At 32.8% G+C, this 17,232-nt stretch overlaps 2 protein-coding genes across 2 annotated transcripts; one reads left to right on the forward strand and one right to left on the reverse strand.

Annotated features, from left to right (window-relative positions):
* The first annotated feature begins 11,459 nt into the window (after positions 1 to 11,459).
* Positions 11,460 to 13,162, forward strand: LOC131602905 (NAC domain-containing protein 2-like). Its single transcript, XM_058875124.1, has 3 exons — positions 11,460 to 11,836; positions 11,926 to 12,203; positions 12,339 to 13,162. The coding sequence occupies exons 1-3, from the start codon at positions 11,677 to 11,679 to the stop codon at positions 12,780 to 12,782; spliced, it is 882 nt and encodes a 293-aa protein (XP_058731107.1). The 5' UTR covers positions 11,460 to 11,676; the 3' UTR covers positions 12,783 to 13,162.
* Positions 13,163 to 13,325: 163 nt separating this feature from the next.
* Positions 13,326 to 16,030, reverse strand: LOC131602904 (aspartic proteinase Asp1-like). Its single transcript, XM_058875123.1, has 8 exons — positions 15,384 to 16,030; positions 15,174 to 15,291; positions 14,869 to 15,092; positions 14,543 to 14,767; positions 14,326 to 14,467; positions 14,039 to 14,239; positions 13,861 to 13,933; positions 13,326 to 13,713 (listed from the first exon to the last, which is right to left on the reverse strand). Exons 1-8 carry the CDS (start codon positions 15,599 to 15,601, stop codon positions 13,604 to 13,606), a joined length of 1,311 nt encoding a protein of 436 aa, XP_058731106.1. The 5' UTR covers positions 15,602 to 16,030; the 3' UTR covers positions 13,326 to 13,603.
* Positions 16,031 to 17,232: the final 1,202 nt, after the last annotated feature.

Consider the following 17,232-nt stretch of genomic DNA (forward strand, 5'->3'; position numbering starts at 1 on the left):
GGCCCAATGCAACACCCGCTTCCTTGTGACCGTTGGAGAGCTCCAACCCACATGCCCCATGTAGAGCATGTGGTCAACTACCTAGGGGGAGATTCGGTCTTCCGCCTCCAAACTCTACGAGCAGTCCATCCAGGATGAGAGTCACGCCCTGACTCTGCCCTACCACGTAGGATCCTGGAAGTATATAGTTCTGGGCCTCCACTAATCCAGCCCAAAACGGTAGATCTAGGTCCAACGTTGGGGGCTATAAGTACCCTCTTTCATAATAGGCTCAGGTAATTCATTCATTCTCACTTTACTCACTTGCTTTTACTCAGAACCTTACTTTGGAATATGAGTGTATTTCAGGTACCCCCTCCTCATCTTTGGACCGACCAGAAAGAAATTCACAGGTCAAGACGATCGTCTGATCTCGGTAAGATCAGAAAGAGAAAAGAAACATATCCTCATGTTTAAAGGTTTTTAAGTTTACCAAATCTGTATAAAAATGAGTTAATATCATATCCATTGCACCTCATTTGTCATCAATAAAAAATATAAATCCTTTGAAAAATGTTTTTTTATCAAAACATTTGGAAAAATGAAACTTGGCTAGAATGGTTGAGAACAACTCCAAATCTTTAGAAGGTCCAATCTTGTTTTAGTAATTGAGCCTTTGAGAGAATCAAAGCAGTCAAGGCTAAAGAAAAGTGTTTAACCAAGAATATATCTCTCTCCTTTCTCCATTGGTGTACAACAACCAAAGTTGATTTTGCTTTATCCTAAACCCTCTATAAAAGCGAATTTTCCTTACTAGCAGGGTCATATTCCTCTTTCTTCCAACTAGCTCTTCTCAAAACAGACAATATGGAAAAATCATCTGAGATTTCTAAGTGAGGCTCCTCCAAGAAGTCAACAAGGCCATTGAAGCCACTTCTTCTAAGAAAGACTCCTCCAAAAAAGATGATAGGATCACTTTCACTGAATGTGCAAACACATTTGTCGGAGCATCTGTGGTAGGAAGGACTTCAGTGTCAAGGATGAAGAAACTCAAGAAGAAGAATCCAACTGAAGAAATTGAATTTGACTCAGATGCTGATGAGGACTGGGTGCACTTCCTCAGATCATGTGGTTGGAATAACGACCAATTCTGAAAGCTACAACTTTTTGTAGTTCAACTATTACCTTGAGAATGATTTTGAATTTGTAGCGGTTTCTTTATCAATAATAATAATAATTGATCATTTTCTCATTACTCTTGTTTATGATTATCTTGCCACTAACATCTTTTCAGAGAGTCACTAGAGTTGATAGGTATGTTTTCAACCATTTTAGTCATGTTTTGTTTTTAACTTCTTTAAATCACATAACCAAACAATGATGATTAAGAATGCGCCAAACATTATTTTATTTTATCCAAAAAAAATTCCAAAAAATATATCAATCAATATAGCTTAGAGTCCAGAAGATAAAAAAAAAAATTCCCAATTTTTTTATAAATGTTTTATAATATTTTTTATGAAAATTCCCAAATATTTTATAATATTTTTATATTAACAAATATTATAGATATCTTATAATATTTATTTAAATATTTTAACAATGAATGGATCTATGAATTGAACCGAACAAATTCGATATTCACGAATAACCCGAATCATATTCAACACGTGTCAAACCTTCCTTCATGACTCTGACGTCTTCTGTCGATATTTTTGTTGTGTTTTGGTTTATTGATTTCTTACAATCTCGAAAATGTTTTTTCTCTTCATCACTTAGAAATTTTAAGACATATTTCTAACGTGACCAACAAAATTATAGCTAAGAAAGGAGATATTTTTTTATTAGAGAAAAAATAATCACAATACGATAATTTATCTTCAACCAGAGTCAAAATAGATTGTAGCTCATATTTAACAACAAAGATATCTCGTAAGAAATCAAGAGAGACCGAAAGAAACTCTAATGCCACTTTTTTATCATGAGCAAATTAACATATTTAGAAAAGAATCAAATATTAGATTTTAAAATGATAAAAAATGGTTAAGACAAATTTGAATGATAGAAATTCGTCAAGACAAAATTGGACAAAATATATGTATTTATGTCATTTTCACTCAACTTTTCTCCCCTTGTTTTATTTTGAATCAGCCAAAACTTACTAAATATTGAACAATGGTAAAGGGAGAGACAGTAAGGTAAAGTCAATGTTGGCAGCTAGTGTGCAAGGTAAAGAAACTTCCGAGAAGGTGGCAAAATTACTTGATGGCCAAATATTCATTCCTCTTGGACCTGTTTTCTGTTGCTACATCCAAATGGCTTCACTATTGACAATGATGTTTTGTAACCATCTTCATTAAACTATGTTTTTCTTAAATCTTAATCAAATATTTATTACACATTGAAATGAAATAAAGATGGCGGCGAGCATTTATATATGGAGTTAGTACAAGGAGCTAGTCAATAGTGCCAAGAGTTTAAACTCATGAGTCCCACTTTCACACACACAATTTATATTTAAAAAAAGAGTGAAGATCCATTTTGGTCCCTCACAAAAATTACAGAACCCAAATTAGTCCTCCACAAAAAATAGGACCCGATTTAATCCCTTATAAAATATAACCGGGTCATATTAGTCCTTCTGGGGATATTTTTTCCAAAACCGGTTTTTTCTTCCACTTTTAAACCGTGACTGGACCGCCAAGTCGTATTTTATTTTTCATTTTTCATTTTTTAAATACTAAATTGATTTTTATTTTTAATTTCGATTTTATTTTTAAACAATTCAGATTTTAAAATATAAAAAAAGATAAGATTTGTTCTGAGAAGGAATCGAACTCAAGACATTTAGGTCACATCCTATGCTTTTACCACTATATCAACATACATTGATGACAAATAATTGACATGATTTATAGTAATATTAAACAATTCTGAATTTAAAACAAAAAATATAAATTTTGATACCTATGGGGTCTCAAACCCAAGTCCCTTCAAATTAAATGGTAGTCACTTTATTGTAAATATGAAAAGTAATCTAAGACGGGTTGCATGAATTAGATTAATTGATATTAGTGAATTTTTCTCGATAATGAATGTTAACAATGTTTTGATTTTTTGAAACTATTATAACAATTTCGAAAAAATTAGAACAATATTGCTAACATTCATAATCGAGAAAAATTCACTAATACCGATTAATCTAACTGATTCACCCGCTCTTAAATCACTTTTCATATTTACAGTGAAGTGACTATCATTAAATTTGAAGGGACTTGAGTTTGAGACCTCATGGGTACAAATTTTATATTTTATATTTTAAATTTAGAATTGTTTAATATTACTATAAATCATGCAAATTATTTGTCACAAGTGTACGTTGGCATAGTGGTTTTTCTTAAATCTTAATCAAATATTTATTACACGTTGTTTAATATTACTATAAATCATACAAATCTTATCTTTTTTTTGTATTTTAAAATCTGAATTGTTTAAAAATAAAATCGAAATTAAAAATAAAAATCAATTTAGTATTTAAAAAATGAAAAATAAAATACGACTTGGCGGTCCAGTCACAGTTTAAAAGTGGAAGAAAAAATCGGTTTGAATAAAATATCCCCAGAAGGACTAATATGACCCGGTTATATTTTGTAAGGGATTAAATCGGGTCCTATTTTTTGTGGAGGACTAATTTGGGTTCTGTAGTTTTTGTGAGGGACCAAAATGGGTCTTCACTCTTAAAAAAATGTAAAATACTGTAGTGGTAAACTTTAATTTTGTTGTTAGGGTTGAGTTAGGTCCAACCACATTTTTTATTATGATATCATGGTATCAGAGTCTCGTTTAAGATCTGGTGATCCACTTTCTATGGTTCTCGTTATCGGACACCTACCATTTATTTCCACGCTCCAATTGTCTAGTTCTGGGCGTGAGAGAATGTGTTAAAAGTCTCACATCAGACAATATATAACCTGAATATGTCTTTATAAGTAGGGGCAATCTTCACCCTACGAAAATCCCTATAGTTTTGATATTTAATCTTATTTATAATTGAAAAGTTAATTTGAAGTCAAAAGTGTTTCCAAGGGGAATTAATGGATATCCAAGTTGGCCAAGTTGAAAATAGAAGAGACAGGAACTTGACCAAAGAGAAACTAAAAGGTTACAATTCAATATCAAAAGGCTTAAAAAATCATACCTAACCTTAACCTTTGGTTTTATTGGAGAAACATTTTCTGAACAGACCTAGATTTATCTTGTGCAAGGTAACATCCAGGTAGCTTCCACATTGAGCCAGAGTTCTTTTGTCCATGTAAGCCTAGGTCATGCTCCACGTCACATGTATATCAACTACAGGTTTCAAATCCACTTTATTATTTTGTAAATCCATTTTCCTTTTGTTTTAGGATTTGTTTGGTTGGTTTTTTTAAGGAGAATGAAGGGGAGAAAATATTTTAAGTTAAGTATGTTTTGTTCAATTTTTCATGAAAGAAGGAAGAAGATTAAAGATAACTAGATTCTCTTTTGGAGAATTTTTTTTGTTTTTCTTAATCGGAGGATTTGGAGGGAAAGAGAGAAAAAAGTTATGAAAAGATCTATTTTTTTGTTATATATTACTCTCTTTTTTTTTATTAAAATCCTAAATTAGATTTAATAAATATTATATGTTAATTTTTATCTTTTTACTATAACTCCTCTATTTTTCACGGCAACTCTATTATTATTTTTAATATGACTCAATGTTTATTTTTTTATGTGTTTTATTTTGTTCATTTTCATTTATTATTTTGTTTTTAAGAACTTAATAGTTTTATAAGTTATTGTGTTGTATTACATATCAATATATAATTGTAGTAAATGAGTTATATATTATTTAGAATTTAATTTTATAAATATTATATGGATCATTAAGATGAGAAAATGGTTCATATGACCGGGGATCATATAATTATTGTTGAAATTTATCAATATTTTAGTTGCACTTTAATATATTTTAGAGTATTTAAAATATTAAATATTTTGTATTTGATTATCTCTGTTGTTTATGAATGGACAATTTTCTTTTCCTTTTTTGTGAATATCACTTTGTTTTGTATTTTATTTAGAATGAATGTTATAACATTTTAAGGGTTAAAAGGTAATTTAATTTTAAAATTCCTCACATCCCCTTATGAACCAAACATATAATTGATTAAAAATTCTCCCTCCTTCTCTCCCCCTCTTTTGAACCAAACAGACATTTAATTAAAATACATTCACTCACCTCCCCTCTATTCCCCTCCCCTTTATTAAAATTCCTCCCCTCCCTACCCCTGTTGAACCAAACATACCCTTAAGAATAGGTTTAATACATGTTTTAGTCTTTTAATTCCATTAATAGTTTTACTTCAGTCATTTATTTAAAGGAGTCGAAAAGAATACAAAGTGAGAGAGACGAAGAAACCCTAACTTTCCCAAAAAGAAGAAAATCTTTGTTCTAAAGTTTGAATATAGACGCAAACCCTTGTTCAGAAGTGTGAAGATAGAAAAAAATCCTTGTTCTAAAGTGTGAAGATGAAGAGGAAGTGTAAACCCTAGAAATCTCATAAGAAGAAGGCTTTTGAAGAGAAACATTGTTCATTTCCATTCTTTAAAAGGTACGTTTAAAGTGTGTTTGCTTTATGTTTTCTTCAGCTTAACATTGTTATAGCATGTTTACGTTATGTTTCATGCAGCTTAACATTTTTATAGCATATTAAAAATCGTATCTTTATGTTTGTTTCATCTTCTTCACTTATTTTGTATATATCATATATCTTGGATATGGAATGGATAATAGGTTTGAGTGTGTTGTGCATCATGCGGGCTAGTTTATTAACTTTACGAAATTATGTGACCGTGATTAGTAGAGTTATCTTGAAATGTTGAGTGGTTTGAAAGATTTAGGATACTCAGCAATGGAGAGCTTGTGGTATCATGAAGCAATTGAGATTAATGATATTGTTCCATTGAAAGATGACATGGGTGCAAAGAGGATAAAAACCATTGCAGAGGCTAATGGGAATGTGCATTTATACGTTCTTCATCCACTGTTACAACCTGATATCATTGAAAAGCCAATACTTTCACTTGAGTATAATGTTGAATGACCCATTGAAAAAGAAGAAGAATGTGTTGTATTGGAAAATAACAAGAGGAAGTGTAAACCCTAGAAATCTCATAAGAAGAAGGCGTTTGAAGAGAAACATTGTTCATTTCCATTCTTTAAAAGGTACGTTTAAAGCGTGTTTGCTTTATGTTTTCTTCAGCTTAACATTGTTATAGCATGTTTACGTTATGTTTCATGCAGCTTAACATTTTTATAGCATATTAAAAATCGTATCTTTAGGTTTGTTTCATCTTCTTCACTTATTTTGTATATATCATATCTCTTGGATATGGAATGGATAATAGGTTTGAGTGTGTTGTGCATCATACGGGTTAGTTTATTAACTTTACGGAATTATGTGACCGTGATTAGTAGAGTTATCTTGAAATATTGAGTGGTTTGAAAGATTTGAATACCCAGCAATGGAGAACTTGTGGTATCATGAAGCAATTGAGATTAATGATATTGTTCCATTAAAAGATGACATGGGTGCAAAGAGGATGAAAACCATTGCAGTGGTTAATGGAAATGTGCATTTATACGTTCTTCATCCACTGTCACAACCTGATATCATTGAAAAGCCAATACTTTCACTTGAGTATAATGTTGAATGACCCATTGAAAAAGAAGAAGAATGTGTTGTATTGGAAAATAACAAGGTAGGGGATGATGTGCAAGAAGATAATTTGGATGAAGTAAGTAATGTAGCAAAAGACATATTGGAAGAGTTGAATAATGAAGTAAAAGACAAGTTAGATGAGACCCCTAAATTTAGTTAAGAGAGTAATGAGGGAGGGACCACTGAGGGTAGTGGACCATTGAAAGAGGGACTACTGCTGCAGAACAAGATTCTATTGTTGATGGGATCATTGATTTGAACCCGACAATTGACAATGGAATTGAATGTAACTAGCAAGAACATGAAGGACTTGACTATAACCTTAAGGAAGATGTTATAATTGACTTGAACAATGAACCAAATGAGGGACTTAACTGCAATCAAGAAGAAGTGGAAGGATTGGACTATAACCAGGAGGAAGATGTTGGCTTTGACTTCAATCACGCACTGGATGAGGGACTTCAGTTTAACTAGGAAGAATATGGGGGACTTGACTGTAACCAGGAGGAAGATGTTGGCTTTGACTCCAATTAAGCAGTAGATGAGGGACTTGACTACATCTAGGAAGAAGATGAGGGACTTGACTGTAACAAGATATTGGTGGTGCTGGTGAAGATAATTCTTCGGAAGTAAACTTTGAGGATTCATAGGATGATATTGGAATTGATTAAGATAATTCAATTGAAGAAGTGTTAGAAGAGGAAACAGGGAAGGATCAAGGTAAACAAAAGGGGAAAGGAAAAGGTAAAATCTAAATGGAAAGGGTAAGGGTAAAGGGAAAGGGAAAGGAAAAAGTAAAGGGAAAGGGAAAGGGAAAGAGGAGGTATGGAGACCAAGAAAATAAAATAGTCAGGTTTATGAAAGGAGTGGTTTGCATGATGGTGTGAATCTAGATGTTGTGCCAAATAAGAATTTTAAAGGATCAAGTAGTTTGCATGATGGTGTTAGAGTTTTTGGATGAATAATCTCCAATTTGAGGGTGAATAATAGTAGATGTAGTCAAAAAAGGAATATCAATGGCTGTTTGTAAACTTTGTGAAGTTTAAACAACTTGTGGTTGTTCTTTCTCGTTAGTAGCAGTTTGAGATTCTCTTTGATCTTGATCGACTTATGTTCAATCAATATCTTGGTCCTTTTGCATTTGATTAACATCTTGGTTCTCTTGTGTTTGATCAATTTCTTGTTCTTATTGTGTTTGATCAACATGCCCTTGACCCTATAACATTTGAGCATTACCGCATGGACAAGTTGATTGTTACTCAGGGTTTTGGTTTGACCTTCTGGACTAGTTGTTGTGAAGGATTTTGATATTCGACTACTTCATTTAATTGTTTAAAAACTATTTCCATAACTAGATTTTGATTTATTCTTTGTTGAGGTGGTGAATTTTTTGTTTGTGGAACACACTGGTGGACGCCTAAAGCAATGTTTACTGGAGGAGGAGTAGCAAGAAAAGGAATTTCCCACAAGGAGGCAGAGGTGGAACAATATTATAAGTTGTTTGATGTAGAATGAAAAGAAGATATAGATGAAACTCAAAGTACCTTGGGCATCTTATGGTTGGGACGTGAATCCTATCTCTCTCTAAACATTCATCAACAGTAGGTTTCCTTTGTTGATTTGTTTTCTTTCTAGTTAGTTGAGTATCTTCTTCCTCTTCTTCGTCATCAATATTAAGAACCAATGTTATTTTTGCTCTCTCTTGTATACTAGCTTTGTAAACTCGAGTTTTCTATTTTTTTGGTTTTTTTTTAAGTTTTTCAGCTTCGCCTTGCCAGTTGCTCTAATATTTGGGAGGTATGGATTAAGTGGAAACCTCCTCGTTATCATCACTCCCATCATTATCTTTCTCTTCGGCTCTTTTTTGAGACTGAAATATTTACAATTGTTAGTATAATAAAGAGTTAAGTTAAAAGAGATAGAAGAAGGTCGAATAGTAGGTTTAAACCCGAGTTTCTTCGCTATCCAGAGGGGCAATTGATGTTTCTTTCTTTGTATTTTTTCGACTTGGGGTAGCAATTGAGCTACTTTCCCTTTTCTGAGTCTGAAATACAAGAGTACGGTAAATAAAAATTTAAGAAAGTTAACATATAGAGAACAAAGAGTTAGGAAAAATACTTGTTTCGTCTCTTTTGACTGGCCAAGTATTGGGCCAAATTCTTCACATCCTTCAGCTGATTCAAGCTTCTTCTTCTTCAACCCTTTTGGGGGAGTGAAAGCTCGAGCTGCAACATTTCAACACAAGTAAATAGTATGAACATAAAAGAGGAGTTAGTGAGTTTTTGAGAGTTTCGATAACTCACCTTTTAGAATGGTAGATCTGACTCGAACATGTTTGAGTTCGAATCTGAAAGGCCCTGGATAGTTGTGCATGGATACTTAGTCGAAATCACTCTCTAGATAGGATTTTTTAATTCTTTGTTTAGGTCTGAAAAAGACCCCAAAAAATATCATTTTGGAAGTGGCAGCTGGAAAGCAAAGCCAAGTTCACAAGTGGGTAAGATGAAATTCGAAATCAAATTCAAAGATAGATATTTATGGAAGAAGGAAAATTAATATTTAGAATATTTTCAGTAATTTTTGTTTTAAATAAAAATTCGTCTGATGAATAATGGGACTAAGTCGGCAAGGATTATACACAATTTAGAAGTAAGTTTGAAAAGCTCGAATCTCCTTGATGTGCGAACCTCGACCTTTCTTCTTGGTTTGTTTTTATGTAGAGGAAAAAGCTTTGGTCGGATGTTGCAGAACAATTAAGTGATCTATAATAACATCGTTATGATATTCTATCTACCACTCTTCGAATTCTTTGGTATAGAGGTAAGATGTTTCAAATTCGAAAGGCCTCATATTAATGACTTTTTGGGCATGAAAGTCCAAACGTGCTTTGTAGTTTTTCTCCGTTAGTGTGGTATTAGTTAAGCAGATTTTATCTTCATTAGTAAAAAGTGATCTTGGTAAGAATTGGCTAAAACTAAATTGTCTTGCCATCAAATTTGGTTGATAACTAAGAAGCTCCAGGCTAGTTTTGCCCATCGAAATTCTAGTTGATGGGACAGTAGGTTTAAGGAAAGCTACCTAAGTGTCAGGAGCTTTATATTGGTTTTCAGGTGAAGAAGCTGAAAAATCTCTTCTGAACCAATTTGGTTCATGACTTCGATTGACAAATTGTGACATAGAAGAAATGAATGTGGCACAATCCAAATACTTAGGTAGAAGATGTCTTTATCTCGCCATATTTTTTCTTTCTTCTTTTCCACTATACTCAACCAATTGAAATAGTTTTCACTATTAGTAAAAGGAGAAAAATGGAATCCATGGTGATGTTGGTCCATGAACCCTAGTTCAAACCTTTTGTCTTCAAATGCACGAGGCTTACAATAGTGTAAACAAGGAAAGAAAATATTCAATTTACCAGTTTTACAGACGATATGGGTAAAGGACCCAAGAATGTATGAACACTATCGGCAATAGGGAAGGGAATTAGTACCTGGGAAGCCCAAATGATCATTTTTCCTTCTTTATTGGTGGTTATGGAATGTAAGTGCTATTGCTAAAATAGACGAGACATTGAATATCATGAGTAGAAGGGATTTGAGGTTGCTTCGCTATACCGGAAGAAGATGTATTTTTTTTTTTTAGAACTTGAGTAGAAGAAAAATGTAAGAATGGAGGTTGCGGAAGATGAAAGTTCTTAGTGTTCAAAAAGAGTAAAGTGGTGGAACATAAGGGAAAAGGGAAATGAAGTTATATAGATGTTGGGATGATACTCTTTGGTTTTCCCTCTGACGTTTTGATTTTTGATTTAAATCATTACTAATTAGTTATTTGCATTAGGAAGTCTTACAACACTATCACATTTTCTCAAAATATTTATCATAAAGTGTCTTTAAGGATTTTCGAGTTTAATCCTACAAGTTAACTAAAACTCATTATTATTTATCAAAAATACCAATAAACAACACCTTAAAAAATCAGGAGAATCGAACGAGAATTTTACCGCAGTTTATCATAATATATATAAAAAAAAGATTATCACATTTATAATCCAACTTTAATTATATTATATTAGTATTTTTGTTTGCTATTTTTGTTAATTAATAATTTGTTAAAAGTATTATATTTATTAACTAATAAAAATAATTAAATAATAAAAATAACTAAAAGATTATAAAATAAAGGACATTTAAATCCAATTGACGCGCTTTATTAAAAATAAGAGCACGTAATAATTGTTTAATAGCTCGCGCCAATTGTTTATGACATGAAAAATATGGAATTTAATTTGAAAATATGGGTATTACTATTTGGTGAACTGAGTTGGATGTGTTGTTGAGTAACTTAGTAAAAATTTAAGTACTTATGGATATAAGGTAAAAAAGTGTGTGAACTCCTGTGTTTAAATAACAGAAATCTTGTTAAAATTAGAATAAACGGTCAAAATAAAATATATTCCATGTGGTGTAGGGAACACTTGGACAGACCACAACGAGATGCAGAGCATTAGGAAAAATAAATACAAGGTACAGCAACATGTCGACTCCAAATAAAAACATAGCCACAACAACAGTCAACCATTTTACCAAAACCGGGCTATGCTAGTGACGCAAGCAGTGACACAAAAAAAAGTCCCTCGCACGTGTCCCATCCTCCATTCACGTCTCGCCACGTGCTGTCTGCGTTCACCTTTATCAACAAAAAAAAACATGGCTCGAACTTCGAGGACTTTCTTTTTGTGACTTACTTGCTCTATAATACACCTTCCCCCGACTTCACTAATTTCATTCCCACGTGTATTTTTTTAATCAACCTTTTTGACTCTTCTCTTTCTTCTTCATCCTATAAAACCATAACTTCTTCCTTTCTTACAACTTCGAACACCAACAGCATCAACAAGAACATCATCAAAAACAACAACAACAACAAGATATTATTAAACAACGGTTCGCGAATGCAAGGTGCATTAGAGTTACCTCCTGGGTTCAGATTTCACCCTACTGATGATGAGCTTGTGAATCATTATTTATGTAGAAAGTGTGCTTCTCTCCCAATTGCTGTTCCTATTATCAAAGAAATTGATTTGTATAAGTTTGATCCATGGCATCTTCCAGGTAATTAGTTTTTAACAACCTTAAATTAATTAAAATTTAAATTTAATAAATTCTGTTACTAATTTTATATTTTTTGGTTTTGTAAACAGAAATGGCTCTTTACGGTGAGAAAGAGTGGTATTTTTTCTCTCCAAGGGACCGGAAATATCCAAACGGTTCACGACCGAACCGGGCGGCCGGAACCGGATACTGGAAAGCCACGGGAGCCGATAAGCCGATTGGAAAGCCGAAGCCGCTTGGAATTAAGAAAGCACTGGTTTTCTACGCTGGGAAAGCTCCTAAAGGTGTTAAAACTAATTGGATCATGCATGAATATCGGCTTGCAAACGTTGATAGATCCGCATCAAAAAATAACCACAATTTAAGAGTATGTAATAATAAATTATATTTATATCAAGCTCCGTTGATAACTGTGCAGAATCATCAGATGCAAAAATGCATGACATTGATGAAAAAAATGAAATAGATATCTAATTTATTTTGTTTTTTTTTTTAATTACAGCTAGATGATTGGGTGTTGTGTCGAATATACAACAAGAAAGGGAAGATTGAGAAATACAATGACGATACAAAAGCATCATCAATGTTTTCTGAGGAAGTTCAATTTGAGAATGAGACGAAGCCTAAGATCGAAACGAACGGTCACGATGATTTCAGGATTGTTAACGAGCAGTTATATACTGACACGTCAGATTCGGTGCCACGCTTTCACACGGATTCAAGCTGTTCTGAGCACGTGGTTTCGCCGGATGTCACGTGCGATAAGGAGGTTCAAAGTGAGCCGAAATGGAACGAATTTGTTCTTGGGCCTGATCCAGTGTCGGCCTTTGATTTTCAGTTGAATTTTATGGATGATGGGGAAGATGACCCTTTTGCCCCTCAGGTTCAGTATCAAATGAATCAACTTTCGGGTTGGCAAGATGTGTTTACGTACCTACCAAAGTAATTTAGTTTTGTTATTTTGAGTAGTGATGAAAATAGGTCATGGTCGTGGGGTTTAAAGGATGGGGATCCTAAAAAGGAAGGGTCCCATGGGTATTTTAAATTGGTTGTAGACAAAAATCACATTCACATTCGCAACTACTAACTGCAACTTCAAGTGGAGATGATAATGGTGCATGTGTGTTCTTCTTGGGTAGGTGATTACTAGGGACTGTTCTATTTGGGTTGATATTCATTTGTTGTATGGTTCAAGTTTTAGAAATGGGGTCATTATTTGTAACTAAAACAATAAGCACAATGATCTCAATTCTAGATCCAATTAGTCATGTTAGGGGTATATGGTAGTGTTAACATGAAAGGATTCTTGTAGTAGAATTTTTTTAATATGTTTGTTATATATTCATTTTATAATCTAATGTATTTGTTTTAGAAGGATTATATTGACAACTTAAATATATAAATAGTGTTAATTCATTGGTATAACTCAGGAGTTGGTCCATTGGTGAAGATTTGAAACTCCAAAGTGTAATGCTCTCAAGATCTCAAATTTCTTAAATACTAATTCAGTTCAATTATCTCGAGTTCAAGTTTTTTCATGTGAAATGACCTTAATATAATAACTTCTGTAATTATCAGAAGCTAATACTATACCGTCTACATAATACCCTGCCCCAATATACTATACACAAATCATAAGCATACATATCTCTACACCATGAAGACATTAGTAGTTTACACTTTACCATCACCAACTCTATAAACTGCATTAATCTATTTCTCTACTGTCAAATTCATATGAATGCTTGAATTATGTAGTTCTTATGATCATAAACTGACATCTCTGGATTTTGGAACACCATTGCAATCTGCCGGTCCCCATCCAATCAACTCTTTCTCGTTGTCGAAAACCATCACTTTGTCTAGCATGGATATGTCTGCATAAACAAATACAAAAACTTACTTAACATAATTCAGAGTTCATGGATCATTTATCAATATATATGTGCTAGTATTACTATTAGTGTCAGGCTTCATAGAATATTATCCAGAATGATTTAGTAACAATGTAACTAAATTCATACCTCCAATTAGGTTCAATTCACCCAATCCTACTTCCGGACCGTTTAGAATGCCTAGACAAACATTCCCCTTGTTCTGGCAGAAACAAAATGTTAGCATTCACACATGAAATGTTCCTATTATTTACTATACTATAGCAGTCTACAAACACAGAAAATGTAGAAAAGTTATATAACTCACTGATATTATTAAATAAGCTTCAGGAGGAATCTCAAACTGAGATTTAACTTTTCCACCATTGCCGAAACTAAGTGTTAGTGGCTTGAAGTATTTCTTCACTTCATTTATGCTTCTGAAAGGTTTTTTACCATGCCAACACATTGGTAAAGTCTGGTCATCGGGAGCTACTTTTAACGGCTTTCTATGTAATTCCTTATTCACCTGCATTAAAAAAATTGAACTAAATGTCATCTTAGTTACTTGCTTACATTATTTCTAAGTATTAGTGAAAAATGATTTTAACCGACCAAAGAAATCAGTGCATGGTAAGCCGGAGAGTTGAAGTAAGTATAGGAACTTCCGGTATCGAAAATAATATCCAAACTTCCCACACCAGTCTTCCTTCCTCCGAAAACAAGTTCAGCTGGTCCTGCCGAGTAATGTTTTCCCCTGACACGATATCAAAAAGTTATGAGGCACTATACTAAATGTGGATTGTGTGAAATGAGAACGGGGTATACTAACGAATGGATAGACGAAATTGGAGTCCAACTCATTTGAGAAGAATCATAAGCATTTCCAAAGAAGATATATCCTCCTCCTCGCGAGCTTAAGCAATGTCCGATCACATTTCGCACCAAGCCCTGACTATTCAGCTGTGAAACCAAGCTAGCCTTTCCCCTTCCAAGTCCAAGTATCCCGTCTAACGGATGGTAAGAAGAAGGTGAAAAAATCTGATCATATCCACATCTGTATAATCGAAAATTACGCGCATTAGATAAATTCTATCAACATCTAAACAATGATACATAACAGATCATGCAAGAGAATAGTTTGCAAAGTAAGCAAACCCGAGCGCCATCCGAACTTTAAGTTGGACTCCATTCGTGAAGTTAAGAAGATAGACATCATTGAGAAGCACACCAAGGGTTGAGAATTGATCAGCATACTTAATTTCATAGTCGCATTGATTAGGATCTTCACATGTGTAGTCATCATTGGGTTGCAAGGATGCGCAGAGCGGATCCTTGCACGGCACAAAGTCATTGCTAGGTTTGTAAAGTGGATGAGGTGTCTGAAAATTTTCATCAGAAAATTCAAATCAACATAACATTGAGAACAATTGTTGCGCGATTTTTCCGCGTAATATTATTACCTCAGAACATTGAGAACAAGGGGCATCACATTGAAGCCATGTGAGTTCACTACCGGTGTCAACATCAAGAAAATAAGGCCTTGGTGGTTGACCTATGTTGAGAGTAACATTATAGAATCTGCAAAAATGAACAGAAAAACATGATAAAATTGAAATCACAAAACATGAAACAGAATAAGAAACATAAAAAGAACTGAATTATTATCATACCCAACAGGATAAACATTGCCATAAATAGGGAACACAATTGAGGAACCAGCAGCAGCATGGTTCCTGAGACTTGTCCTTGAAGACATGGATTCACCTGGTAAAATTGAGTTTCTTCCACTTTTGCGTTTATTACCAAACCAAGCTGAACAACAAGACAAGTTTAACATCATCACTGTAACCACCAATATCAACCTCAATCTCACCTTACATATTTTCATCTTATTTTTCTTCTCTGATCTCTCTAGTAATGAAGAAAAATTATTTATTTATTTATTTTGGTTTATCTTTAATAATGTATGGATGAAAAAAATTGAAGAATGGTGTGGTTGAGTTTAAATATTAAAATTAATGATTCTTGTTGGAAATAATTGGTTTTGTTATTCATGAAGGAAAGGAGAGAATAAACTCAACATTAGAAAGTGGATTGCTTTCTTTGCTATGTTTTTTTATCCCTTTCTTAATTTCACTCATGAATCTTACAAAGATTCTATATGTTATGAGCACTCTTTGAATTCTATTGTAGAAAAACAAAAATAAATAAATAAATATAATTAAGAGAGTATGTGAAGAGAAAAAGTGGAGATGGAAGCAATGGCTAATAGGCAAGTGTTGAGGCTTTTGTGTGATTGTTTATTTCCTAGAAACTTCTTCCCTACTCCTTCTATGAGCTCTCTGAAAATGATGGCCCAAAAAAACAACAAAACAAGTAATAAAAAAATGAAATAAGTTTAATGGAATTTATTTTGTCTTAGACTTTTGCTACTTGTCATTTTATGGTTTAATATTCTTGAATAGTGATTCTAGATCAGCTGTCTAGAGCTGATTGGGTTGGGAAGGACGAAAAAACCGAACCGACCTAATAAAAAATTGTTAATCGAATCTAATTAAATGAAAAATTGTAAAAAAATCACATTTGATTTGAATGTATTTGAGTCATTTTAAAAACCTAATCAAATTAATTTTTTAAAGAATCACATTTGATTTGGATGTATTTGAGTCATTTATATTAATTTTTTATTCATATTAATATTCCCTCCTATATTATAAGCAAATTTCATGATAGGATCATGGAGTTAATTTTAGCAAATTTAAATATTTAAGTTGGAGGCTGAACTTTATCTTAGTTGGACTTTTATTATCAAACAAAAACTCTATTAATATATTTTGTCATCGTCAAAAAACAGAAAATTGCGAAGAAGATATTCATCATTTATATTGGTTTAGTTTTAATGAAGATAAAAATTTACCAAAAAAGAAAAATGTTGAAGTTTACTTCAATCAAATTTCAAGATTACAAAAGTCATTGTATGTTGAATTAAAAGAAATTGATCATGAAGGAGAGATATTCAAATTACAATTCACATTTTATATATGGTTTACTTGATAGTGAAATTCACATGAAACTCACTGAAGTGTTCAATATACCATATGCACACAACTCCGAATCTCGAGAAAGCTACTCCATAACATTGAACAAGTCTCTCTATGGGCTAAAACAATCTGGATGAATGTGGTATAATCGTCTCAGTGAATATTTGCTTAGAGAAGGATATACAAATAACTCCATTTGTCCTTGTATTTTTATAGAAAGAATAGGAAAAGAATTTGCAATAATAGCTATTTATGTGGATGACATAAATATTATTGAAACTCCTGAAGAGCTCCCAAAAGTTATGAATTGTTTAAAGAAAGAGTTTAGATGAAGTATCTAGAAAAGACAAAATTATGTCTAGGTTTGCAAATTAAACATTTGGACAAAGGAATATTTGTACATCAAGAAGGCTATATAGAAAAAGTGTTAAAACGATTCTATATGGATAAATGTCACCCGTTGTCTACTCCAATGGTT

This window comes from Vicia villosa, linkage group LG5, assembly GCF_029867415.1.
Source record: "Vicia villosa cultivar HV-30 ecotype Madison, WI linkage group LG5, Vvil1.0, whole genome shotgun sequence".
Taxonomy (NCBI): domain Eukaryota; kingdom Viridiplantae; phylum Streptophyta; class Magnoliopsida; order Fabales; family Fabaceae; genus Vicia; species Vicia villosa.